Source organism: Symphalangus syndactylus, chromosome 5 (assembly GCF_028878055.3).
Source record: "Symphalangus syndactylus isolate Jambi chromosome 5, NHGRI_mSymSyn1-v2.1_pri, whole genome shotgun sequence".
NCBI lineage: Eukaryota > Metazoa > Chordata > Mammalia > Primates > Hylobatidae > Symphalangus > Symphalangus syndactylus.
This window is the reverse complement of record NC_072427.2, coordinates 80,458,970-80,486,259: the sequence shown is the minus strand read 5'-3', so window position 1 is coordinate 80,486,259 and position 27,290 is coordinate 80,458,970. Positions and strand designations below refer to the sequence as shown.

The window sequence follows — 27,290 nt, the reverse complement described above, 5'->3', positions numbered from 1 at the left end:
AATTTAATTATAGTTTATTTTGCTCTCATATTTGAAATTAAAAAGCATTTTTCATGAAAAATACCAAAGATGTGACTTTCTTAACCTTTGGGAAGAACTGAAATTACATATATAATAAGAGTTCTAAGTTTTATTTTCTCAGGGTCCTCGTCCTGCTTTATTTGTGCCTGAGGTTTCATTTGAGTTACTGGTGAAGCGGCAAATCAAACGTCTAGAAGAGCCCAGCCTCCGCTGTGTGGAACTGGTTCATGAGGAAATGCAAAGGATCATTCAGCACTGTAGCAATTACAGTACACAGGTGACGGAGAGAAATGTACACAGGTTTCACATGAACTAGAAAAGGACATGAAGTGGTGGTTTCACTGGGTGGAAGGAAATGTATAAGATGGGATACAAGGTAAAATCTGTAGTTCCCTTACCTGAAAGTGATTTGAAATAGGATTCTTAAATGTAGCCTCCAAATTGAATTCAGTATTTCTGTGATCATTAAGTAAAAGAAAATGACGGTTAGCCTGGTATGGTGGCTTATACATGTAGTCTCAGCTACTTGGGAGGCTAAGGTGGGAGGATGGCTTAGTGAGACTATGTCTTTAAAAAAAAACAAACAAAACCCAAACTTACATTTTTCTTTCATCTACCATTTATAGGAATTGTTACGATTTCCTAAACTTCATGATGCCATAGTTGAAGTGGTGACTTGTCTTCTTCGTAAAAGGTTGCCTGTTACAAATGAAATGGTGAGCTACTATAGCATAGATCATTGTAATTACTATTAGTAAAAGTTTAAATTTTTGCTTGGCTGCTTCTTAACAAGCATTATATGGTTACTTTAGAGTTTAGGCATAATGTTTTCCAGTGTATTGGGAGGAAAAAGAAGTTGAGTTTCAGTCTTATTTTAAAGGAAAATTTTTAATAATTCTGGTATAAAGTGCATTTTTTCTTCATATTTTAATCATTGTTAGCCTGCAGGCATGGGTTTTCTTGAAAATAGATTTCTGATTGAGGGGTGTGAATAGCTTTGCTGTATTATTTAGTACCACTGATCTTAAGAGAAAATTAGTTCCATCTTTAGCCTCAGTAAACTGAGCGTTTATAGCACACTGTTACTTTGAGGTACATCGGAGTAATCTGGCCACTTCTGCAGTTTGCTTGTTATGACCTAATAACTATAATATCATAGTTGCTTGCTACTATTCTCTGGGTTGCTGCTATCCACACAAATAAAAATGCTGAAATTGGCAGAAATATGGGATAAGCATTTAAAATTGCCCTCATGCCTCTAATTGTTGGCTGGGTTTTTGTTTTTTGTTTTCTTTCTGATCACTAAAAGTGCATTTGGGTCCTTGGCTCAGGATGGTGAGCCCCGTGGAGGTTTACTAAGAGTACAAAACCATCCTTGGAATGTAAGTGCTGCTGCTTGGTTGTTTCTTTAGCGAGGATAGCCCTCAGATTCTGATGCGTAAGACTGAATTTAGCACAGAATCATTGGACCTTCATTTTAAGAGACCCTTTTTACCCAGTTCTAGACTGATAAGTGCCATTCTGATATCTGAGATTTGTTAGGACAGCACATAATAAAGGGCTTAAGTTTATTCTCTCTGTAAGACTTAGTGGTGTGGTGGCTCATGCCTGTAATCCCAACACTTTGGGAAGTCGAGGGGGGTGGATCACCTGAGGTCGGGAGTTTGAGACCAGCCTGACCAACATGGAGAAACCCCCTCTCTACTAAAAATACAAAATTAGCCGGGCGTGGTGGTGCATGCCTGTAATCCCAGCTACTGGGGAGGCTGAGGCAGGAGAATCACTTGAACCCAGGAGGTGGAGGTTGCGGTGGGCTGAGATCATGCCATTGCACTCCAGCGTGGGCAACGAGCGAAACTCTGTCTCAAAAAACAAACAAAAAGACTTAGCAATTCTGCAGAGGGCTGGATAAATTAATTTTAGCTTTTCTTTTTTATTTTCCTCTTAGGATTTTGAACTACATATAATATTTCAACTAGGTGCTTTATAGTTAAGGCTAATCAGTCACTACCTCAGGTCTTTAGATGTATCCTTTACCCAAATAAAGTTAACATCTTTAACTTATGCCTGGTTATGAACTTATTTTCTTATTGTTGAAAATGAACTAAAAAAGTGACATGGAATAGTGGATGATCTGAAGTTTTAATAGCAAAGTTGCATAAAGCGTTGGAATTTAGATTTACATCAGGTAGATGACTATTTTTCCCTAACAGTAAAATACTGTAGTTACTTTAATGTTATTTTTCCCTCTTAGAAATGCAGTTTTAGATGCTGAAATGTAAATAATTTTAAAGCTACAGTAAATTATTGTTTGGCATAAGATTTATCAGTTGGAATATAATTATCAAGTAATTTAGGCATAAGTTTCCTGTACTTTTTCGGTATTGTCTGTTTCTTAAGTTTTATATATAAATTTCTCAAAGTAAAATATGGTTGATGTATTTTTGTATATAGCCTAACTTACTTTTTTTCTAGGTCCATAACTTAGTGGCAATTGAACTGGCTTATATCAACACAAAACATCCAGACTTTGCTGATGCTTGTGGGCTAATGAACAATAATATAGAGGTAAATATAATTCTTAAACGCTTTTTCACAGATAGAAAAATCCGTTGTAACTCAATTATATCAAATTTATTTAGCATGGAGTAACTATAAAATAGACATGTGCCCCATTAGTACCTGCCGCATGCCAGGAAATAATGCTGAGGGGATTACATTGTTTTCTTAATTCTCAAAACCACCTGCAGGCATTACTTTCTGCTTATGAAACTGAAATTCAGAAAGAATCTGAGAATTCACTGATTTGGTGTGACTGGCTCTATTTTGGTAACATATACAGGGGAAGCGTGTACAACAAAGTATTTAAAATTGTTTTCATTTGGCTCTGAATGCTGTGAAGGAAACACTCAAGAATTAACCAACTTAGCATAAATTTGGAAAAGCAGAGTGCTTTTTTCACCACTACTGGGGTGGCTGCATTTCATGGATCTTTTCTTTCCTTTTCTTTTGATTTTAATGTAGCAAATTGAGTAAGATCTCAGATGGAGCCAAGGCTGGTGGACAGAGCAATTTATCCAGAAGCCATTTTTTTCCTCTGCCACTTTTCTCCAAAAATAGTACATTTTTCTGCTACTCCCTAATTCAGTAAGACCTCAGAGTCCCCTGCTATACCAAATTTCCTCTTCTGCATATGCATGGTGAGAAAATTGTAAACATGCAGTTCAGAAGCTGGAAGGGATCCTGTGTTATTGACTTCAACTCTGGTTAAAACAGATGGGGTGGCCAGGCGTGGCGGCTCACGCCTGTAATCCCAGCACTTTGGGAGGCGAAGGCAAGTGGATCACCTGATGTCAGGAGTTCGAGACCAGCCTGGCCAACATGGTGAAACCCCGTCTCTACTAAAAATACAAAACATTAGCCAGGCGTGGTGGCAAGTGCCTGTAATCTGAGCTACTAGGGAGGCTGAGGCAGGAGAATCACTTGAACCCAGGAGGTGGAGGTTGCAGTGAGCTGAGATCGCGCCATTGCACTCCAGCCTGGGCAACAAGGGCGAAACTCCGTCTTAAAAAAAAAAAAAACACTGGGGAGCTTGAGGCTTACAGATAGCAGTTATTCCTTTGGTGCTTATTTTGCGGGGCACTATTATAGGAAACAAGCACCTTCTTAACACAGGTATAGGGAACTAATTTTTGGTTACATAGCTGGGGTGATTCCTGTTAACAGAAAAAATTCCAAAATGCATACATGAGTAGGCACTTCAGAAACAGAAAGTAGGCTAGATAACGGTTATGTTAAAAATTAGCATGTAGACACTTAAAGGATTTAGTTCTTTTTACACTGAAACTAACATCATGAAAAACTTGTGTTTGTGGTAGTTTTGTTACACTGACAAGGTCATATGTGATCTGATTTCAGATTAGTATTTTTCTACAAATGAATAGGTTTCTGGTTTTAATGACTGTGCCAGAGAACTTTATGTGGATATTTTCATTTAATCTTTACCATACCCTGAGGGCAGATCATGTCATTAACAGATTAGGACACTAGGGCTTCAAAACAGTTGGTAAGCTGTCTAGTTAGCAAAGCAGGTTCTCCGGGTCTGCTGGGATCCGGGAGCAGCTCAGATCATAACTGGTTAGTAACAGACTAGGGTGAGAATTCTAGATACCGTGCCTTTTGCTTTGTATCTCTGTTTAAAACGTACATTTTATCATGCTAATTTTTTATTTTGAAGATTGTTAATATCTATACTTTTATTATTTTTTATTACTGAATACCCTCCCATGAAAAAATAAAATTGGATCAAATTCCTGTCAAAAAAAATTACACATGAAACATTGTGGGCTGGGTGCGGTGGCTCACGCCAGTAATCCCAGCACTTTGGTAGGCTGAGGCAGGCTGATCACCTGAGGTCAGGAGTTCAAGACTATCCTGGCCAACGTGGCGAAACTGTCTCTACTAAAAATAGAAAAATTAGCCGGGGGTGGTGGATGCCTGTCATCCCAGCTAGTAGGGAGGCTGAGGCGGGGAGAATCCATTGAACCCAGGAGGCGGAGGTTGCAGTGAGCCAAGATCACACCACTGCACTCCAGCCTGGGTAACAGAGCGAGACTCCGTCTCAACAACAAAAAAAAACCCAAAATCATTGTGAGGCTTTAACTTACATTTTTTTGCAAGTTGGACTGTGTTCATGAAATACTTTGTACTTAGGAGCAATTTTGACTTTAACCTAAATAGTTTCTACTGTATCCGATGCTGCCTGTGAGAGATCCATCATTAATTAACATCTACAGATTTCTATATCTTCATATTTTTTTTTTTTTTTTTAAGACAGAGTCTCACTGCCGCCCAGGCTGGAGTGCAGTGGCATGAGCTCTGCTCACTGCAACCTCCGCCTCCTGGGTTCAAGCAGTTCTCCTGCCACAGCCTCCTGAGTAGCTGGGATTACAGGTGTGCGCCACCATGCCCGGCTAATTTTTATATTTTTAGTAGAGACGGTTTCACCATTTTGGCCAGGCTGGTCTTGAACTGACCTCAAGTGATCTGCCCACCTTGGCCTCCCAAAGTGCTGGGATTACAAGCATGAGGCACTGTGTCCGGCCAATATTTTCATAATCTTTTACCTATCTTGGTGCTTGGATATAGCAGATGCTCGGGACATTCTAATTTGAATTTAACAGTTTCTTTAGCTTTGTACAAGTTACTTTGATAATATTAGCAAATTAGAACAGTGGGCAATTGATCAGTCTGTTAAATTAGCCAGGTTACAGAAAGGACTATCAGTTGTCAACACTATTTCCTGGAGGAAGAAACGGAACATTTTTATAGGATAACCTCAACCATAGATACTTCTTCAAGGTACGGTTTTATGAGGGGAGTTGTTTGAATTTAACACAAAGGAGTTCAGGTTAGTGTGACTTTTAAAGGCTTTGCGGAGTTTTCTGTGATCTCCGGACTTCAAATTCCACATGCTATGTTGAAGGCTTACGTTCCACATTTATGTGAGGACAGTTGACATCACTGTTTCTTAGTGGGAAAGGGGGAGAAGATGGCAGTCTGTTGCCCCTCATTTGAGAATCCCCAGTACAGGGAGCCACTGTTACTGACACTGTATTGTATCCTTCAGGTGTGTGGGCAGAAAAAAAAAAAGATTGAGAAGCTTTGGGTTAAATGATTTCTTATTTATTTTAAAATATGATAATTATGGCATGAGTCCCAACAGTGAGAGGATGTATCTGTAAGTTGCTCCACACTTTTCAGTTAACATGAGCATTTTTTAGTGGGCATATATCTCAGTACTTGGATAATCACTTTTGTTTTGCTTGTGTTTCTTAGGAACAAAGGAGAAACAGGCTAGCCAGAGAATTACCTTCAGCTGTATCACGAGACAAGGTAAAAAAATGCTTTTAATGCATATTCCCAATACCTAAAGACAGACTGATGAGCTCAGAATATTATTCAGTTCTAGGAGTAATTTTTTCTTCTTTTCCTCCCTTTCACACTCCACTGGAACTAACTGAGTAAAGGCATACAAGTTTAAAATGGGTTTTGAGTGATTTAAAGATAATAGTATTTTGAATTCACTGACATAAATGCTTAAAAGTAGGTTTAAGCATTTATTTAAGCATCAAGCTTTTTAAAAAAAGTCAGTGACTTTTTCAACTTTGTAAATAGCTGAAATGACTAAATATTTTATTATAATAAGAGAGTTTCTTGGAAAAACCAGTATGCACAGAACAGAGGTTTTAATTACTAGTAATACTTATAATAGTTGTAATCCTAAAGTGGGTATAAACATCTTTTACCTGGAATTCTTTGCCAGAAGACAATCTTATCAAATACCAAAAATAAAAATGAAGCTTTTGGATTTGGATTTTTCTTATGTATTCATCTGAAGGAAACTTTTAACAAAGGTGACGATGATGAAGGAAATAAGGCAGAATAAACAATTGTGTCTCCCATGATTATTTTAATTTTTCATGTGATTTTATGGTTTTGTTACAGAAGGGAAAAATTCACATTTATAGAATGTTCCTGAATGCATTTTTGCATCCTTGATTTTTTTTCCCCCCTGGATTCTTTGCCTTTAGTCTTCTAAGGTTCCAAGTGCTTTGGCACCTGCCTCCCAGGAGCCCTCCCCCGCTGCTTCTGCTGAGGCTGATGGCAAGGTCTGTTCTGATTCTCAATCTAAGCCTGCATGCCTAGTTCTCTGGTACAACATAATCTTCTGGAAACAATACACTGAATAGAAGAATATTAATATGCGATACTGTGCTAAGGTCAGATCACTTTAGTCTAATGTATATTTTTAAATTATATAACAATGCAATGCATAGTTTATATTGTTGACATGCTTTTGCTTGCAATATAGAAGATGCACACAGAAAAAAAAGTAATTTAAAGAGGAAATTATCCTGCACTTTTTGAATTTCAACCCATTGGTATTTAAATTTTGCTTGTTAAATTGCATGTTTTAACATATCTTTTAACAGTTAATTCAGGACAGCAGAAGAGAAACTAAAAATGTGAGTCTCTTGCTTCAGAGTGGAAATGTTGGTACCTTTGGTTCTCACTGAGACACTGTCTATAACACCATTAAAGAAACTGTTTTGTGTGGCGGTATCTACCTCTCGTCTGTGTTATGTTCTTCATGTTCCTTTTATCTAACCTGTGGAAGATGGCATTAAACGTTCTTTTAATTAGTAACAATAATAGGCTTTCTCACTGTTTTCTGTTACCTTCAAGAATAGTTTTAAATTTCATATTTTGGTAGGAAATTCAGAGATTTCAGAGATGGAATTGTATTTTTGGACATTTCCTTTCCTCTTTAAAGATCTTGAGATCTGTTCAGTACTCATAGATAATCCCCTAATCTAATGCTTCTTTCTTATGCTTCCAGTTAGTTTGCACTTGTTACCCTATATATAGCTTCACATATGCTTCAGAAGCGTAAGCAAATTAAAAAAACAAACAGGGGGACTGTGAGAGTTTGAGACTGTTTTCAATTCTTGATAACCATTTTAGAGGAAAATTAAATAATCTATAAATTATTCAGACTCATTGCTATTTCAAGATTTTCTGCCATTTAGCTCCTTTCCTTAATTATCCAGATTTAAAGTTCTGAACTTCAAATAAAGGTTTATAAATGTCTTATCTTCTCTCAGCCCACTGTGCTCAGATATTAAGCAATATCTAAATCACTGCACAAGTTTTATTTCATTCATGACATCGCAGTGAATGTGCTCACTCTCCTTATGATTTCATTTGGTATGTCATTGATATATCAACAAACATTTAAAAATCTAATTACTCATTTTTAGGTTAATGTGTAACATAAATATACTACTTATATTTAAATGTAGTTCACCTTAACTGACATACTGAAGACAGATTTTAGCAAATATTTTGATTCAGAATGATACCCCAAACTCCCATTTTTCTAACTGCCATGATCCTCTATTAAATTTATATAATCCATTTTTAGATTGTAAGATCTTAAAGAATACCTAAAAAAAAACCCTCTTAAATGTTGATGAATTATGTTTTTCCATTATAAAGTCATTTTTGACTTTTAGAAGTCAAGACTAATACATTTTCTAGAAAACAAGGTCAAAAGCACTTGTGATTAATGGTAGCACTAGATTTCTTTCAGCAAATCCTTAAGAGTACAGAGGTTGAGGGGATTTCTGTTGTGTCTGTCACATTCCACACTGGAAACAACTCATAGTGACTGTCAGCCTAAGAATAGCAAAAGTAGTCTTGCTTTTTGTTAAAAGAGTTCTTACTTATACCTTATGGCATTTTTCTTGACTATTAGGAATGTAAATTGACTTGAGAAATATATAAACTCTTTAGAGTTTAACAGTGTTTATGATTACTTAAGAAATTAAACTGAATGGCAGTTCTTTGTGCTTTTAACGAGTAGCTTTGTTTTTAAGGGCAGCATATACTTTTTCTACAATTTAGTTTTTGAAGGGTGGGAGAAGAGAAATGATTTTGAAAAGTTAGCAAGTGATAAAGAAAAAAGGAATTAAATAGAACATAAATTGGTTGATGCCTTGCAAACAACTTAGAGCAGAACCTCTTATTTGGATAGGTCAGGGTTCCAGTTGTACATGCTACCTAGTGTCTCCTTCTGACCTCATTATCTGTCTGAATAAACTTCAGATGGGTACTGGATGTATATTGACTACTGTCAAATAAAATGAACTTTGTTTTAGTTAAGGTCAGATACGATGTGGTTGGTATAGGTTTTGGAACATGTTTTTTCAGGTTGCATCTGGAGGTGGTGGGGTTGGAGATGGTGTTCAAGAACCAACAACAGGCAACTGGAGAGGAATGCTGAAAACTTCAAAAGCTGAAGAGTTACTAGCAGAAGAAAAATCAAAACCCATTCCAATTATGCCAGCCAGTCCACAAAAAGGTCATGCCGTGAATCTGCTGGATGTGGTAAGCCACGACAATTTGGTTTAGGTGACCAAGTTAGTAGGAAAACGATTAGACAGAAAGAACTAAAAGTCTCAAAAACTTACATAACTTTCAGATGTTAAATGCTGCCATTTCAGTGTCACGAAAGTAATATATTTTCCCCTCATCCCTGTTTAGCCAGTTCCTGTTGCACGAAAACTGTCTGCTCGGGAGCAGCGAGACTGTGAGGTTATTGAACGACTCATTAAGTCCTATTTTCTCATTGTCAGAAAGAATATTCAAGACAGGTTAGTATTACTTAATATAAATCACAGGCTTTAATACTTCTGGATGATTCATTTTTAAAATTTTAGGTTTTTATTCTAAATCATCAAGTGGATTCTCTGATAGTCCTTGGGTAACTTGTAGCAAGACCCAGTTTGTTAACATAGAATGACTAGGACCTCATGTATCAGCTAGAAAAAGCTCTTAAAAATGAGAGATTCTTTTGTTCTTTCTGGCTGCCACATTTTGAGTCATTTAAGAAAATTTTTTTCCTAAATTTTAATTTAGTAGTTTCATTAATTATTTTGGCTAGTAACACTGACTTGCCTTTTTAATTTAACTTGGTTTTCCAAAGTATCAAAACGAATGTCTTTTACTAGGAAATGTGTATTTTTTCTCGTTCAGAATGTTTTTTCATGTATCTAGTCCCTACTGCATCTTCTCCTTCGTGCTGCCTGGTATGTCATTTCATGCAGTAATAGGGAGAATATACATTTAGTTGTGTGAAGTATCTATTAGAAAATATTCTGTATCCAGTTTTTGGCAATCTGTCAGCAGCTAAGATGAATTTTACTGCACAGAGTAATAAACAGTCTAATACTTCATATTGAAATAAATGACTTTTGTCTGTAGAACCATTTATCTTTTTTGCTTGTAGACTTTTAAAACCTGTAACTTGTAGTAGAAATAATAGTTCCTAGTGTTTTACACTGTGGGCCTGAAGAAAAAAATTCCATTTGTCTCCTTCATTGCCCCCATCCTCTGCAGAGAGTGTTTTTGTTTTGAGATGGAGTCTCGCTTTGTCACCCAGGCTGGGGTGCAGTGGTGCAGTCTTGGTCCACTTCAACCTCCGCCTTCTGGGTTCAAGCGATTCTCCTGCCTCAGCCTCCTGAGTAGCTGGGATAACAGGTGTGCACCACCGTGCCTGGCTAATTTTTGTATTTTTAGTAGAGACGGGTTTCACCATGTTGGCCAGGCTGGTCTCGAACTCCTGACGTCAGGTGATCCACCTGTCTTGGCCCCCCAAAGTGCTGGGATTACAGGCGTGAGCGACTGCACCCGGCTCACTTAATGTTTTTAAGCCTCATCCATACTGTAGTATGAACCAGCAGACCACATATTTGAATGTGTTCCCATTAGATTATAATACCATATTTTTGCTGTACATTTCCTATGTTTAGATACACAAATACTTACCATTGTGTTACAGTTCCCTATTCAGTACAGTAACATGCTGTACATGTTTGTAGCCTAGGAGCAATACGCTATCCCATATAGCTTAGGCGTGTCGTAGGCTATACCATCTACGTTTGTGTAAGTACACTCTGTGATGTTCATGTAATGAAATCACCTAATAATGCATTTCTCAGAGCATATCCCTGTCATTAAGTGACGTATCTTTTTATGTGTGAATAATACTAGATTGTATAGATATACTGTGTTTAACCCTCAGCTGATGTTTGGGTTTTTCTCACTTGTTGACTATTATGAATAAATGCTTTTTGAAGAGTATTGAAATAAGGATGATGAAAAGAAGGTAAAGTATCGAGAACTGTTCCTTTTTTTTTTTTTTTTTTTTTTTGAGACAAAAAGTCTCACTCTGTTGCCCAGGCTGGAGTGCAGTGGCACGTTCTTGGCTCACTGCAATCTCCACCTCCTGGGTTCAAGTGATTCTCGTATCTCAGCCTCTCGAGTAGCTGGGATCACAGGTGTGTGCCACCACACTCAGCTAATTTTTTATTATTTTTAGTGCAGACGGGGTTTCACCATGTTGGCCAGGCTGCTGTCAAACTCCTGGCCTCAAGCAATCCACCCGCCTCAGTCTCCCAAAGTGCTGGTATTACAGGCACGAGCCACTGCACCGGCCGAGAACTGCTTTTCTTCATGTTTAATTACAGTTAAGCAAAAATCTAAAGGGCGATTATGCCATTAATGAAATATCCAAAGTAGTAGTGTTCTTACTTTATTTCATGAGGTTAAGCATCTAAGCCCCAATTGTTAAAAGTAGAATTTTGGCTAAAATTCCATAATTTGGTTTTGTTTTGCAGTGTGCCAAAGGCAGTAATGCATTTTTTGGTTAATCATGTGAAAGACACTCTTCAGAGTGAGCTAGTAGGCCAGCTGTATAAATCATCCTTATTGGATGATCTTCTGACAGAATCTGAGGACATGGCACAGCGCAGGAAAGAAGCAGCTGATATGCTAAAGGTACTGTGGACCTTCTTTTGAATTTTTATACTTGGGTAGTAGATAGAAACATAGAAATAGAAACATAGAAATAGTTTTAAATGCAGTTTGATTCTTGGATATATATAGTCTTTATATTCTAGCTAGGCTTGTTTCCTGTTGGTACTTGATAAGAATCTTTTCTTTTTTTTCTTTTTTTTTGAGTGGGAGTCTGGCTCTGTCGCTTAGGCTGGAGTGCAGTGGCGCAATCTCGGCTCACTGCAAGCTCCGCCTCCCAGGTTCACGCCATTCTCCTGCCTCAGCCTCCCGAGTAGCTGGGACTATAGGCGCCGCCACCACACCCGGCTAATTTTTTGTATTTTTAGTAGAGACGGGGTTTCACCGTGTTAGCCAGGATGGTCTCTATCTCCTGACCTCATGATCTGCCCGCCTCAGCCTCCCAAAGTGCTGGGATTACAGCGGGGTTTCACCGTGTTAGCCAGGATGGTCTCTATCTCCTGACCTCATGATCTGCCCGCCTCAGTGGGCAAAGTGCTGCCCAAAGTGCTGGGATTACAGGCGTGAGCCACTGCGCCCGGCTGGTACTTGATTAGATTCTAATTCCAGAGAAGATATTGGTTAGTATAAACTGGTTAGTTAGTTATAAACCTACCACATATACATTGGAAAAATTACCTTGCATAATTCAGATTAATTTCATAACTTTATAATAAGCATTTAAAATTTTTCCTTTAATGCAGGCATTACAAGGAGCCAGTCAAATTATTGCTGAAATCCGAGAGACTCATCTTTGGTGAAGAGAACTATGTAATACTGAGACTTTGTTGACTCAAAACTTCCTAGTTACTGCCTACCTGAGTAGAATCTTATTTATGAACTCCTGTGTATTGCAATGGTATGAATCTGCTCATGTGGAGACTGGCTATAAACTGAAAAGTGTATTCCGTATTGCAGAACAAATCACACATTTAATCCAAATAATAAATGGCTGTTTCTAAAGTTTCCCAGTATATATAAAATACATCAAGTCTGTCTTGTGACAGTTTCATCTGAACTTAAAAAGAACTGTTAATGTTCTAGTTGTGCACAGCAGTTTGCCTGTGGATAAGATGACCTGTGTAATAATCTCTGTTAGTCTTAAAGCTGCTGCCATAGTCCTCCAAGAAGAAAGCACCAAGACAACATTTCATATGACTATAATGCATGTACTATATCAGCTGATCTGGCTTTGAAAGATGTGAGTTGGCAAGTTCCTCACATAGAGTCATTGCATTCCACCTGTCCTTCAATTTAGTTTTTCTGAGCTTCTTTGCAGCCTTTGATGTGTTTTTAAGAAAGCTGAATGCACAAAAGGATCTGTGACACCGACATGGCTGTGGTGTGCATACTGTGTAGTTACATAGCCCATCCAATTCTGGGTCCATTTGTGCTAGAAAATTAAAATATGCTTTGATTCATACTTAAACCTGAAAGCAAGAATGCCTACATTAATTCCTGCATTAAAAACAGCCATCTACCCTTGATTATCTAGAAAGACTTGGTAATGATGGCCAGTTCCTTTTAGGTTTCAGAAAATCAAATGACTTAAATTTCCCTTAATTTGCAAATACAGTAGTAATTAAGGTACATCTCTAAAGTGGAGCACTTACACCAAGCTCTAAGATTCACTTTGAGGTGGAACTTAAAACCAATGTACTGTATGTATGCATTGGTAATAGCTACTTTCGTTTCATAGCTTCATACCAACAAAATATATTAGAATAGTATGAAAGTACTGGAGGAGCTGAAAGAAAAACACCCAAGGCCAGGCGTGGTGGCACACGCCTGTAATCCCAGCACTTTGGGAGGCCGAGGCAGGTGGATCACCTGCGGTTGGGAGTTGGAGACCAGCTTGACTAACATGGAGAAACCCCGTCTCTACTAAAAATACAAAATTGGCCGGGCGTGGTGGTGCATGCCTGTAATCCCAGCTACTAGGGAGGGTGAGGCAGGAGAATCGCTTGAACCCGGGAGGTGGAGGTTGTGGTGAGCTAAGATCATTCCATTGCACTCCAGCCTTGGCAACAAGAGTGAAACTCCGTCTCAAAAAAATAAATAAATAAAAAAACACCCAGATACACATACTCCTTCAGACTTAACAGACTTAAGCTGCATTTATGGGGTAGTGATGAGGTTTAGAACATGTACATATTTTGTTAAAATTCCCCAGATGATTCTTGGTATGAACTACTACATTATAAATTTTAAGATGTACTTAGAAATCCTTAAGACATCTAGCCCTGTCCCTAATAGACAACACATTTATATTGCAGATATTAATTTTTTTTCAGTTTACGACCAGGTATTTGTGAAGGACTATTGGCAGGGAAAATATGAATATGTTAACTTTAGCTTACGGCATCAATTTACTGAGGAACAACAGGCTCACCAACTGATTTCAAACATGAAAACCCCCACATCAGTCTGATACGATATGGTACTACTTTGAATCTGTTACTAGTACCATCTTGACAGAGGATACATGCTCCCAAAACGTTTGTTGCCACACTTAAAAATCACTGCCATCATTAAGCATCAGTTTCAAAATTATAGCCATCATGATTTACTCTTTCCAGATGACTACCATTATTCTAGTCCTTTGAATTTGTAAGGGGAAAAAAAAACAAAAACAAAAACTTACGATGCACTTTTCTCCAGCACATCAGATTTCAAATTGAAAATTAAAGACATGCTATGGTAATGCACTTGCTAGTACTACACACTTTGTACAACAAAAAACAGAGGCCAGAAACTTAATGGAAAGAGAAAAGCCTTCCTTTGTTGGCCCTTAAACTGAGTCAAGATCTGAAATGTAGAGATGATCTCTGATGATACCTGTATGTTCTTGCTGTGTAAATAAAATTGCTGGTATGAAATGACATTAAAGTTTGTCAAAAAATGAATTCTTAATTTTTCTCCCAGAGAAAGGGAGACAAAAGGAGCTTTTTAATACCTAAATCTATTTTGGAACATAACCGTATAGAGTACCAAAAATTTTATGACTTTTTTCCTACCAGATTCTGACAGTTCACCAAGGTATTATAACATCTCCATTTTTTGCGTATGAAGACAGTGACTTGCTCCAAGTAATCCAGGTAGTAAATCGCTAGAATTTGAACACTAAAGCCATGCTCTGCTGCCTGTAAGGTTTTCAAAAGAAATCTGATTAATCATTTCATATGTGATTCACTTGATCCTCAAGGCAACAGGGATGCCATTGCCTTGATTTTTCAGATATGGAAATAGTTCTGGAGAATTAATTTGCCTCATGTTTGCAGAGCTGAACTCAGTCTTGATTCCAAATCCTTTAAGTTTGACCTGAAAATTTTCCTTACCTGGATACTTTTTGATATTCTCATATGATTGCATATTTGGTATAATTGGCTTTATTTTTGGGGGGTTACTTTTTAATTTACCTCAAGTTGCAATCTGCTTGGGGGGAAAAGTTGAAACTTAAAACCAATTTAAGTTTCTAAATTTACAAAACATTTAAAACATTGCTACCTTAGGAATCCACTGACAACAAGGCTTAATGTGAACAGAATTATACTGGAACACAGGCAAGGAACTAGAAAACTGAATTAGAAACTTTCTGAAAAGTCACGTACTGATTTTTGTACTATTCTTTGTAAAGAAACTACTTCTTACTGTAATTTCTCAAAGCAACCATGGCCTCATCTAACTTTTTCTCCTTTTTAAGAACTACATTTGCTCCCTGAACTACAAAAAAATCAAATTTCCATTCAAAGTTTCTAATACTAGTTTTCCCATTTCTAATGTGGACACTAGAAGCCCTGCTGATTTTATAAACAACTATATAACATTAGTGAGATTGGTGCTGCATACCTGATAGAAAAGCAGCTACAATTCCTTTTTTTTTTTTTTTTTTTTTTTTTTTTTTTTTTTTTTTTTTTTTTTTTGAGACAGAGCGTCACTCACTACTCAAGCTGTCTCCCAGGCTGGAGTGCAGTGGTGTGATCTCAGCTCACTGCAACCTCCATCTCCTGGGTTCAAGTGATTCTCACAGCTCAGCCTCTCGAGTAGCTGGGGTTACAGGTGCCTGCAACCACACCTGGCTAATTTTTATATTTTCAGTAGAGATGGGGTTTCGCCCTGTTGGCCAGGCTGGTCTCAAACTCCTGGCCTCAAGCCGTTTGCCCAGCTTGGCCTCCTGAAGTGCTGGGATTACAGGTGTGAGCCACCGCGCCCAGCCTCACAATTCCTTACACTACCTCTTTTTCATTGTTCCTCATCTCTACAAAAAGGAGAGCAGGAAGGGTCAAATAGGAAAGCCAGCATTTCTTTCTCTTCTGAAGTCTAATTTTAAAAAGAGATTAACCCTGAAAATCACGGTTTTCTATGGTAATCAAGGTTTGTACATCAGAAAATAAAACATCCCATCATTAAACAAATATTTATTAACCGGCCCATAAAAATAATGAAGTTACTCACACTGAGTCCTAGTCCATTCTGTTTTTCTGATTTGCATAAGCAAAGGTCTTAAGTTCTGGAGCCAACCCTTCAGAGGTCTTGAGAATGAATGATGGGTAAGTTTATGTGGACAACCAGAAGGACTTTTCATCATAACTGAAGCCATTTTATAATGTAGAAATTTCTTTTTCCTATTTTAAGTAAGGAAAGTCCATTCTTGAGAATATGTTGTCCAACAATTAAAACACTCTCAGGATTTGTTACTTGTTGGTGATTTATGCTGACTCCGCCTTCTGTTATCATTCGATACCTAAAAAATAGAAACGTTTAGTAAGTGAGATCCAGTCACTGTTGATCTGTCCCCCCAAAAGACTGTTTCACTTAGATTTCAGAGGCTCTGCAACTGAGAGCATTTGGCACTGGACCGTTACCTTCAGGTTTGCTGTATTGTTAATAGATTCTGCCTCTCTTTAATGCTTTGTTTTTTGTTGTTTGTTTTTGAGACACAGTCTTGCTCTGTAGCCCAGGCTGGCACGGTCTCAGCTCACTGCAACCTCCACCTCCTGTGTTCTAAGGGATTCTCCTGCCTCAGCCTCCAGAGTAGCTGGGATTACAGGTGCACGCCACCACACCTGGCTGATTTTGTATTTTTAGTAGAGACGGGTTTCGCCACGTTGGCCAGGCTGGTCTCAAACTCCCGACCTCAGGTGATCCACCTGCCTCGGCCTCCCAAAGTGCTGGGATTACAGGTGTGAACCACTGCGCCTGGCCGGAATTTACGCCTTGCAGCTGCTCTTTTAAAGACTCCGTCTCAAGAAAAAAAAAAAAAGACCTAGGAGAAGTTGTTCTAGGAGCACACTGGGTAGGTGAGGGCTGAACATTTCACTGAAAAAAGAGATACTTAAACTGGGAGTGAAGCTACCTTGACAATCAGGGAGCAAACATGGGAGCAGCTAGAAAGGTGAGATCTGAGAAGACAGGGCTTCAGCATGGTTAGGTCTTGGAAGTCCTTAAGAAAGATAAATGGTGGTTTTCTCTCATCTGAATGTGTTACCAAATAAAATTAAGAAACAACTACCGGACATGGTTTTAAAGATATTTTTATACCTTTATTTTTGGGTAGAGACGGAGTCTTACTACGTCCTTGCCCACACAGATCTTGAACTCCTGGCCCCAAGCAATCCTCCCGCCCTTGGCCTCCCAAAGTGCTGGGATTACAAGTGTCAGCCACCATATCTGGCCATGGACATGGTTTTATAAAACTCATCAGTAAAAGATTTTCTACTTAAGGCCAGATTCCTTTCTTTTAGGAAGTATTATTTTACGCTGTCTGCTAGTTTCCAGATCATATTCTATGTTTAATTTAAATGCACCAAACCTATTTAGCTTATATAATATAAAAAATATATAATCAGTATTACTTAGAGCCCTGGCTAAATCAGATGTGGTGTCATCTCTAATAGTGGTAAAGCTTCCAGTATTAGCGAACACACTGTAGTAAAGTTCAGAAGAAAACGAAATCTGCTTCCATAGTGAGGAAAATTATTTGTCTCAGTGACGTACTGTAGGGAAGTATATGACACCAGCCTCAAATTCACTGTGTATTAAACCAGCAGATGAGGGAATCACTAAGGTGGAGTGGCAGGTGATGCAAAGGGAGACAGTGGGTGCTTTCTTCAGGCAGAATAGTCTAGGACTCTAGGACAGAGGCAAACAATCCAAGACAGTTGAAAGAGAACAGCAACTGTAACAAATGTCATTCATAATCATGGCCATGATATGGCTGATAACCATTTGACTTATGTGTGAACTCCTGTAAAAGAGGCACCTGGGGGTCTTCTGGCTACCCAATACTTTTCCTTCCACCTCACTGTTCATTTAAAAATGGATAAGCATCAATTACATGCTGAATTATTTTTTGTGAAAAACCTTATTTATTCCGTAATACCTCATAACTGATTAATTAAAATATTCTACTCAATTCCTGAAGAGAAAATGCAATTCTCAAGGGGATTATTATATAGTTTACAATAACAGTCTGATGACATTAGTAGGTTAGTGCAAAAGTACCTGCAGTTTTGGCCATTATATGCTCATTTCATTTTCAGAAATTCAGTTAATACTATAGATAGGTGACGTAACCTTTCCCATCCCTGAATATAAAGAGGGTACAGACTATGAAAGGGGCTGTGTTCATCTGTTACATAGGGCCTCCATTTCTCCATCCCTCTAAAATGGTGACCATATCGCTAAGCCGTACACTGATGCCAGTGTATTTACTGAACAACATGTCCCTCAAATGCACTTTTGCAGTGTTGGAGGAAAGACTGACTGGGTTAGATATAATAAGAGACAGTATAGGAGTATTGTACTCTTATGGAAAATATAAAGTATTCTCAATAAGTACTCTCAGGCTATACTTTATTCTTGGACTAAACTAACTTTTCTAAGGAAGAGATGCCACTAAAGCATTATCAGGAAAACACCCTCTCTGGAAACACATGCTGGGAACTGTAACATTTTATTTTTGTTTTGAGACGGAGTCTCGCTCTGTCGCCCAGGCTGGAGTGCAGTGGTGGGATCTTGGCTCACTGCAAGCTCTGCCTCCCGGGTTGACGCCATTCTCCTGCCTCAGCCTCCCAAGCAGCTGGGACTACAGGCGCCCGCCACCACGCCTGGCTAATTTTTTGTATTTTTAGTAGAGACGGGGTTTCACCGTGTTAGCCAGGATGGTCTCGATCTCCTGACCTCGTGATCCGCTCGCCTCGGCCTCCCAACATGCTGGGATTACAGGCGTGAGCCACTGCTCCCAGCCTTGTGAACTGTAACATTTAATGGTGAATTAACTGTAAGTCTAAAAGTTAAATAATCTTACCCTCGGGGACCATCTGGAATGGCATTTGCTTTGCGGCAGGTATCTAGGACACTTGTTCCAGGATCGAGAAAAAATTCAGAAAATGGAGCTTCTTTAAACAACTCTTTCAACTCCTGATCAGACATGACCTCCAGTGCATCTATGCTACTGTGATAAAGGGCTTTTGTACACCTGAAAAACACATTTTAAGAGCCACATCATATAAATGTTTATTCAAATACATGTTCTAATACCCATTAACCAATTATAGAGTGTCCAAATTCTAGACTAAAAGTTTTTTTGTTTTTGAGATGAAGTCTTGCTCTGCTGCCCCGGCTAAATTGCAATGGCGTGCTCTCAGCTCACTGCAACCTCTACCTCCCGGGTTCAAGCGATTCTCCTGCCTCAGCCCCCTGAGTAGCTGGGATTACAGGCATGTGCCACCACGCCCAGCTAATTTTTGTATTTTTAGTAGAGATGGGGTTTCACCATGTTAGCCAGGCTGGTCTCGAACTCCTGACCTCATGATCCGCCCACCTCGGCCTCCCAAAGCACTGAGATTACAGGCTTGAGCCACCGCACCCGGCATAGACTAAAAGTTTTTTAAACATCTATCTGGTATAATTCATAAACTTAATTCAAGATAATCCTTCTTTCCAATAAACGGGCTATTTTAAATTGCTAAGTCAAATACTGACAGTCCTTGTGATAAATGATAAGATAACCCTAAAACAGCATACTCCTACTTTTCTCATGTCCATCCACTGAATAACTATCAAGTGTTAATTATACTAAACTACTACCTTTTAGCAGAATCCAATCCTTCTCGTCCATGAACAAGCTTTGTTACTTCTGCTGCCAGTCGTTTCTGAGGACCCCGCCTTTCTGGCTCTTTGACATGCAGCTGCATGATATGATCAATCTCTGGAAGGGGCAGGAAAGTGAACAGCTTCAGGTACCTTTGAGACAAAAAATAAACAGTCACACTTATATCACATACCTAATTTTTATCCCCAGCTCCTCTACCCTTTAAGGTTATCCTGCTTACTTTTAAATATGAAACAAACATACAGAAATGTACTGAACATAGTAGGTCCCATGCACACATCACCCAGATTTAAGGTGTTACTATTTTGGCATCTTTGTTTTCAATTTTGTTTTTTTTTTTTTTGAGATGGGGGGTCTTGCTGTTGCCCAGGCTGGAGTGCAGTGGCATGATCATGGCTCACTGTAACCTCAACCTCCTGGGCTCAAGCAATTCTACCACCTCAGCCTCCCAAGCAGCCGAGACCACAGGCTTGTGCCACCACGCCTGGCTAATTTTTAAATTTTTTTTGTAAAGACAGGGTCTCCCGTGTTGCCCAGGCTGGTTTCAAACTCCTGGGCTCAAGCGATCCTCTTGTCTCAGCCTCCCAAAGTGTTGGGATTATGGGCATGAGCCACCACGCCCAGCCTCATATTTCCTTTTTAAAAGGAACAAAATAGGCATAGATGAAGGCTGCAGTCCAATCACATTCCCTTCCTTGCCCCCAGAGATAACCATAGATCTAAGTTTATGTGCTACCATCCTTCCCAAGCATGTTTTTATACTTTTATGTGCATGTGGCTATAAAAAAAAGTACGGTGTAATTTTAAAAACTGATATAAATCATCATGCTCTGCATAATGATGTTTCTGTCAACGATGGACTGCATATATCCGCAGTCCCCAACCTTTTTGGCACCAGGAGGCGGCCGGGAGGGAAGGTGGTTTCAGAATGAAACTGTTCCACTTCAGATCATCAGGCATTTGTTAGATCCTCATAAGGAATGCGCAACCTATATCTCTTGCATGCGCAGTTCACAATAGGGTTTGTGCTCCTATGAGAATGTAATGCCACCGCGGATCTGACAGGAGATGGAACCCAGGTGGTAACGCTCACTCACCTGCCACTCAGCTCCTGTTGTGCGGCCCTGTTCCTAATAGGCCACGGACTGGTACAGTCCAACAGTGGTTCATAACATTATAATACCACAGTTTACTGTACCTTTTCTACGTTTACATATACAAATACTTACCCTCATGTTACCGCTGCCTTCAGTATTTAGTACAGTAATATGCTGTACACGTTTCCAGCCTGGGAGCAACAGGGTACACTGTATAGCCTAGGTGTGTCGTAGGCTATGCTATCTCTGTTTGTGTAGGGACACTCTACGATATTTGCAATGATGAAATCACCTAACAACACACTCCCCAGAATGTATGCCTATTGTTAAGTGACTATAATATCATCCTATATGTATTCTCTTTTTCTTTGGTGAAATATATATAACACACAGAAAAAAGTATATTATTCACAAAGATATAGCTTAATGAATCATAAAACATCTATGTAACCATCACCATGGTCAAGAAATACAGTATTGGGCCAGGCGCAGTGGCTCACGCCTGTAATCCCAGCACTTTGGGAGGCTGAGGTGGGCGGATCATGAGGTTAGGAGATCGACACCAGCCTGACCAACATGGTGAAACCCCATCTCTACTAAAAAATACAAAAAAAAGTCCCGGCTACTCGGAAGGCTGAGGCTTGAACCCGGGAGATGGAGGTTGCAGTGAGCCGAGATTGCGCCACTGCATTCCAGCCTGGTGACAGAGTGAGACTCCATCTCAAATAAAAAAAAAAAAAAAAAAAAAAAAAAAAGAGAAAGAAACACAGTATTGCCCCTACCCAAGAATGCACAAATATATCACACACCCCTCCAAGTTAATCACTATTTTGCCTTTCATAGTAATCACTTCCTTGTCTTTCTTGATGCTTTTAACATCTCAGCATGCCTCCCTTAAGAGCATCACTTAATTTTGCCTGTCTTTAAAATTTTATATAAAAGGAATCATATAGAATTTATTTTCTGGCACATCGATATGTTTAGGAGAGTCATCCATGATGCTGCATGCACAATATTCCATGCTATGATTATCCTACAATGTGTTTATTTTTCTGTGAACTTTTGTGCTGTTTCTACTTTTAGACAATTGCTATTAATGCTGCTCTGAATAGCCTCATATACCTCTGCTGGTGCACATGTGCATTAATTTCTGTTGGGGATATACCCAGAAGAGGAACTGCTATATCACAGGTTATGTGCACATTTAGCTTTAGTAGGTACTGCCAAATGTTTTCCCAAAGTGGTTCTATACGTTTATTCTCCCACCACCTTGGAACATTCTTGCAGCACTTGGTTCTGCCAACTGTTTTGTTTAGCCATTCTGGAGGATGCATAATGGTATCTCATTGTGCCCTTTATCTTGTATTTTTCTTCTCAGTATGAAGGCTAAGCACTTTTTTATGTTTTTGGCCTTTGGATGGGATCTTTGTGAAGCACCTGTTCAAGTCTCTTTCCATTGTTCTGCTGGGTTGTCTTTTTCTCACTGGCTTAGAGAAATTTCTTTTTTAACATTAAAATAACTATGTTTAAGACAGTATTTACATAGTTTTCTCATTTTTAAACTTATTTTAAAATTTTTTTGTGGGTATATAGGTGTATATATTTATGGGGTACATGAGATGTTTTGATACAGGCATGCAATGTGAAATAATAAATTCTTTATATTAATTTGAATACAAGCCCTTTATCATTTAGATACATGTATTGAAAATATCTTCTCCCACTCTTAACAGTGACTTATGATGAACAGATCTTATTTTTAATTTAGTCTAACTTATCAATCTCTTCCTTTTGTGTCCTGTTAAAGAATCTTTCTCTATCTTAAAGTCATAAAGGTATTTTCCTATTTATCTAAAACCTTTATTGTTTTGTCTTTTAATATAGATTTAGGTCTATAATCTACCTGGAATTGACTTTTGTGTACTATGTAAGGTTAAGTTTCATTTTTTTTTTTCACCCACAAAGACATCTAACTAATGGAGCAATATTCACTGAAGACTGTCTTCCCAAACTACAATGCCACCTTTGCCAGGGATAAGGAGACCATATATGCTAGAGTGTGTCTGGATTCTCTAATCTGTGCCATTGGTCTCTTAACTTTACATTTAAACGTGTACCTTTAAACCTAAAGGTCATTATTAGAAATAATGAGTTTGGCAGAGTTGCTAGATTTAAAGGTAATATATATAAAGTAATTGTATTTCTGTACACCAGAACCAGATAGAAAATGCAATTTTCAAAAAGATCATCTAAATTCTCTAGGCCGGGTGAGGTAGCTCATGCCTATAATCCCAGCACTTTGGGAGGCTGAGGAAGGTGGATCACTTGAGGTCAGGAGTTCGAGACCAGCCTGGCCAACATGGCGAAACCCTGTCTCTACAAAAATACAAAAATTAGCTGGGCATGGTGGCACATGCCTGTAGTCCCAGGTACTCAGGAGAATCACTTGAACCCAGGAGGCAGAGGTTGCAATGAGTCAAGATCATGCCACTATACTCTAGCCTGGGCAACAAAGTGAGACACTGTCTGAAAAAAAAAAAGATTATCAATTCGCAATTTCTCAAGACATCAAAACCCCAGGACTGGGTCGGGCGCGGTGGCTCACGCTTGTAATCCCAGCACTCTGGGAGGCCGAGGCGGGCGGATCACGAGGTCAGGAGATCGAGACCATGGTGAAACCCTGTCTCTACTAAAAATACAAAAAATTAGCCGAGCGTGGTGGCGGGCGCCTGTAGTCCCAGCTACTCAGAGAGGCTGAGGCAGGAGAATGGCGTGAACCCGGGAGGCGGAGCTTGCAGTGAGCCGAGATTGCGCCACTGCACTCCAGCCTGGGCAACAGAGCAAGACTCCGTCTCAAAAAAAAAACAAAAACCCCAGGACTATATCGTCAAACATTCTAGGACTAAATCTAAAGAAAAAAAAAAACACAATTACCGAAATTTTGTAATAAGGCATGATAATCTTCCACTCTGTTCTTCAAAAACATCTTGGCCAATCTTAGCCCTTTTTATTTCTATGTCAGTCTTACAATGAGCTTGTCAAGTTCCACAAAAAGCCAGTTTAGATATGGTTGGCGCTGTACTAAATGTAGATCAAATCCAGAACTGGTATCTTGGCCGGGTGCGGGGGCTCATGCTGTAATCCCAGCACTTTGGGAGTCTGAGGCAGGTTTATCTCTTGAGTCCAGGAGTCTGAAACCAGCCTGGGGAACATGGTGAAACTCCACCATTACTAAAAAAAAATACAAAATTAGCTGGGCATGGTGGTGTGCACCTGAGCCTGGGAATTTCAGGCTACAGTGAGCCAAGACTGCGCCACTACACTCCAGCCTGGGCAATGGGAGTGAGATTCTGTTTCAAAAAATACAAAAAAGAACTGATATTATTTTTGTACTATGAATATGGTGTAACTCTCCATTTATGTAGATCTTTATTTTGCTCAATAGCGTCTTTTAATATTTTGCAGGAAAGTCATATACTTTTTAAGTCTTAAAGAATTATTCCTAGATTACTTGGATGTTACAGAGCATCAAAAATTTTTTTCACTTTTTGTTGCAGGTGTATTTGTTTCTCATTAATTCATATTCTTCCAAGAGTTTAAGGCAATTTGATTTAAGGAGAAAATAATTTCTTAAGAGGATCTTTAAAGCCATATTTGTGAGAGAAGAGAGACAAAGGAAAAATAAGGGTAGTCAAGTTTAAGATGAAAGGAGTGCAAAAACTAGAATATGCAGGTGATAAAATCCTAAGAACTTGCTAGATATAGATCAAAAAGTTGGCTCTACATTTTCTAGCCACCCACTGTGGTTTTTCTGCTTTAACCAACAAAGTATTTCACTTTAGAACACAGTAAAAATTAGTCTTCTATGATGTAATGGTTTATGTGCAGACAGAAACTACGTTAAAAACAAAAAAACTATAAAATGTACATAGATCCAATGGCTCAAATTACATCATGAGTTTATGGTGTCAATTTTTCTCAGCCCATTATTCAGAACTCACCTTTCCACTGAATCATCTGGTTGCCTGACAAAGAACTGATACAATTCAAATGGAGATGTCTTATCTCTGTTTAGCCAAACAGCGTTGCCAGCAGACTTTCCCAGCTTTGCTCCAGTTGTACTTGTAATTAGAGGAACGGTGATTCCAAATACATCTTCTCCAGTCAACCTATGCATAAAGAACAATTTCATTATGTGCCTCAAGCACAAGTGGTGGTAGGTTCTACTGTTCACCTGCCAGATTTCTTTCTGGTTACTTGCTCCAGGAAAACTTTCTTGACCTCCTAAATCTGAATTCTTGTCCCTCTTATGTACTGTTACAGTACTCACTCTATTCATTCTGAATCTCATGAGTGGTTCCAGGCAGGTTCTAGGCAGGCCAAGGGGAAGTGCTACTTAACAATGGACTAGAGATTTTGAAAGGCTGAGTGGGAAGGAGAAAACTGCGTGAAGGGGTGTCAGGAAGAGACACTAAAGGAAATGTTCTAAACGCCTTTTAAACATGTGCTTTGCTCTAGGTAGCACATGAGCTAGCCCCATCCTTCACTTCTCTCAAGAAAATGCTATTAGACCCGCATTACTTGTCAATTATTTGGAGTTGAAAAAACTTTTTGAGATACCAACCAAGGACTAACACTAGTTTCATGGAGGTTGCAGAGCTAAAGCAGAGGCTAGCTACTCAAGGAGGCCCAGTCACGTTCTGGTATAAACACACAAAAGCAGTTTCTCTAATTAGAGAGGACGACTTAGGGGAAGCAAAACAGACCCACCAAATCTTCACTAGTGGTGTGTTTCCCTTTTTTTTTTTTTTTTTTTTGAGACGGAGTCTCCCTCTGTTGTCCCAGGCTGGAGTGCAGTGGCGCGATCTCGGCTCACTGAAACCTTCGCCTCCCGGGTTCAAGAGAGTCTCCTGCCTCAGCCTCCCGAAGAGCTGGGATTACGGGCGTGCATCACCACGCCCAGCTAATTTTTAGAATACACCGTTTACTCTTAATATCCTTAATTCAGCCCTTTAGTTCTTATTAGCCAGTGTTATTAACGCCATTATAGAGCCTTAATGGGGATAAAACCAACAAGAGCTGGAACGAAGGGCAGCAACTACAATCCTAAGAGTGAATCACAGGCTACTAGTGTGTAAATTATTTGGTCCCAGGATTTCCCCAAGGTCTGAAGGCACTTACTTGTTGATGAACTCATATCCGGACATGATGTTGCCTAGTTGATCAGATCCGCCCAGCTGGACCCTGCATCCATAACGCTGGAAGAGGTAATAGAAGTCATAGGCTTGGAGCACCTGGTAAAAGAACTCGGCCAAGCTCATGCCCCCGGGGCTCTTGAGCCGCAGCTGCACGCTCTGCCGGCTCAGCAGCGTCCCCATGCGGAAGTGACCCCCCACTGCCGCCAGGAAGTCCACCAGCTGCCGCTTCTCGTACCAGGCCGAGTTGTCCAGCACAGTGAAGCTGCCCCAGGAGCGCCCATCGGTGAAAAGCTGCTGGTGATTAGCCGCCAGGGCCTCCAGCCCTAGGCGCAGGGCGCGCGCGTTGGCTCGCACGCGGTCTGTCTCCAGAGCCTCGCGTTCCTTGGTCCGGCCGCTCGGGTCTCCCAGGCGCGCCGTGGCGCCTCCCACCAGCGCGATCACGTTGTGGCCCGCTCGCTGCAAGTGAAACAGGCCCAGCAGCGCAAGCAGATGACCCACATGAAGCGAGTCTGCCGTGGGGTCGAAGCCACAGTAAATGGTTTGGGGAAAACTCGCCGTGCCACGGTCGAAGAGCTCTGGGAGCTCTATTTTCGTCCCCGTCTCCGGGAAGAAGTCCTTGAACAGACCTCGAGCCTTCTGCGCTGCCAGTAACCCCTGAGCGCCCGAGTGGGCCTTACGCAGCCCAAAGGGCAAGAATACGGAGAGATTTAGGGCACCAGACCAACGGCCCCAGGAAAAGGACCGCAAGATGGGCGCCGCCATCTTGGTGGCGGCACGAAGGGAATGCTGGGATTGCAGAGGCCCCCGCCACACCCACCTACTTACAGCTCCTAGGGAAGGTGCTTCAGTGTTTTTCTGCGCATGCCCGAGACGGTTACGTAGTTACGGAGCTTGCGCTCTCAGCAGTTGAGTCCCGACTCCAAGTGGCGGTTCCGCCTCAGAGCCGTCGCCTTACGCCCCGTGCAACTTAATTTCCCCATCCGCAGTGTGGATCTGCTTATGATAGTTCCTACCTCATAAGGCTGTTGTGAGCCTTAAAAATTAAAGCATTTGGCATATAACGCTTCACAAATGTTAACTTGTATTTAAATTTTCACGTAAAAAGATTGTGATGCGCAAGTTCTTTGAAGTCTTGGTACCATGCAAAAAGCTGCTCACAGGGGTTGAGAAAGGTTAGGAATTGGTTTAACTTCACGGAGAGATAGGGAGTTGCTGCTGAGACGCAAGCAATTTCATAGTACCGATTCTCTAATTGCACGTCAGTCCCCAGTATCCATCAGCTCTTCCAGGAGGTGGCAGTCTTGTCCAAGGTATAGCAAGAAAAACTCAGTGCAATAAAGTACATGCATCAAGTCCTGTGGTTTATTTTAAATACAGTTAACTAGGTTGGGACACAGCTTAGCATGAGTGGATTCAAATTAGTAGTCACATCGTGCAGCG

The 27,290-nt window shown here is 39.9% G+C and overlaps 2 protein-coding genes across 14 annotated transcripts in view; one reads left to right on the top strand and one right to left on the bottom strand.

Moving 5' to 3' along the window:
- DNM1L (dynamin 1 like) overlaps positions 1-14,323 on the top strand; it is a 65,687-nt gene extending 51,364 nt beyond the window's left edge. For 3 of the 9 annotated variants that reach the window (XM_055280167.2, XM_055280169.2, XM_063639212.1), the window contains 10 exons: positions 143-298; positions 648-737; positions 2,497-2,589; positions 5,860-5,916; positions 6,615-6,692; positions 7,017-7,049; positions 8,797-8,973; positions 9,130-9,239; positions 11,265-11,424; positions 12,144-12,405. In XM_055280167.2, the coding sequence (XP_055136142.1) occupies positions 143-298; positions 648-737; positions 2,497-2,589; positions 5,860-5,916; positions 6,615-6,692; positions 7,017-7,049; positions 8,797-8,973; positions 9,130-9,239; positions 11,265-11,424; positions 12,144-12,200 (1,011 nt within the window). In that variant the 3' untranslated portion in view covers positions 12,201-12,405. Of the gene's footprint in view, positions 1-142; positions 299-647; positions 738-2,496; positions 2,590-5,859; positions 5,917-6,614; positions 6,693-7,016; positions 7,050-8,796; positions 8,974-9,129; positions 9,240-11,264; positions 11,425-12,143 lie in introns of all 9 variants that reach the window. The other 6 variants (XM_055280170.2, XM_055280174.2, XM_055280172.2 and 3 more) reach the window with 4 other exon arrangements.
- YARS2 (tyrosyl-tRNA synthetase 2) overlaps positions 1-26,942 on the bottom strand; it is a 33,116-nt gene extending 6,174 nt beyond the window's left edge. For 2 of the 5 annotated variants that reach the window (XR_010120763.1, XR_010120761.1), the window contains exons 1-5: positions 25,834-26,942; positions 24,654-24,821; positions 19,531-19,686; positions 18,749-18,919; positions 15,895-16,183 (exon numbers count right to left, since the gene is read on the bottom strand). Coding sequence is in view for 1 of the 5 variants with exons in the window: in XM_055280175.2 (XP_055136150.2) it covers positions 16,024-16,183; positions 18,749-18,919; positions 19,531-19,686; positions 24,654-24,821; positions 25,834-26,612 (1,434 nt within the window). In the remaining 4 variants the exon portion in view is untranslated. Of the gene's footprint in view, positions 1-13,530; positions 14,583-15,842; positions 16,184-18,748; positions 18,920-19,530; positions 19,687-24,653; positions 24,822-25,833 lie in introns of those variants that run through there. The other 3 variants (XR_010120762.1, XR_008657916.2, XM_055280175.2) reach the window with 3 other exon arrangements.
- Between the last annotated feature and the right edge of the window lie 348 nt (positions 26,943-27,290).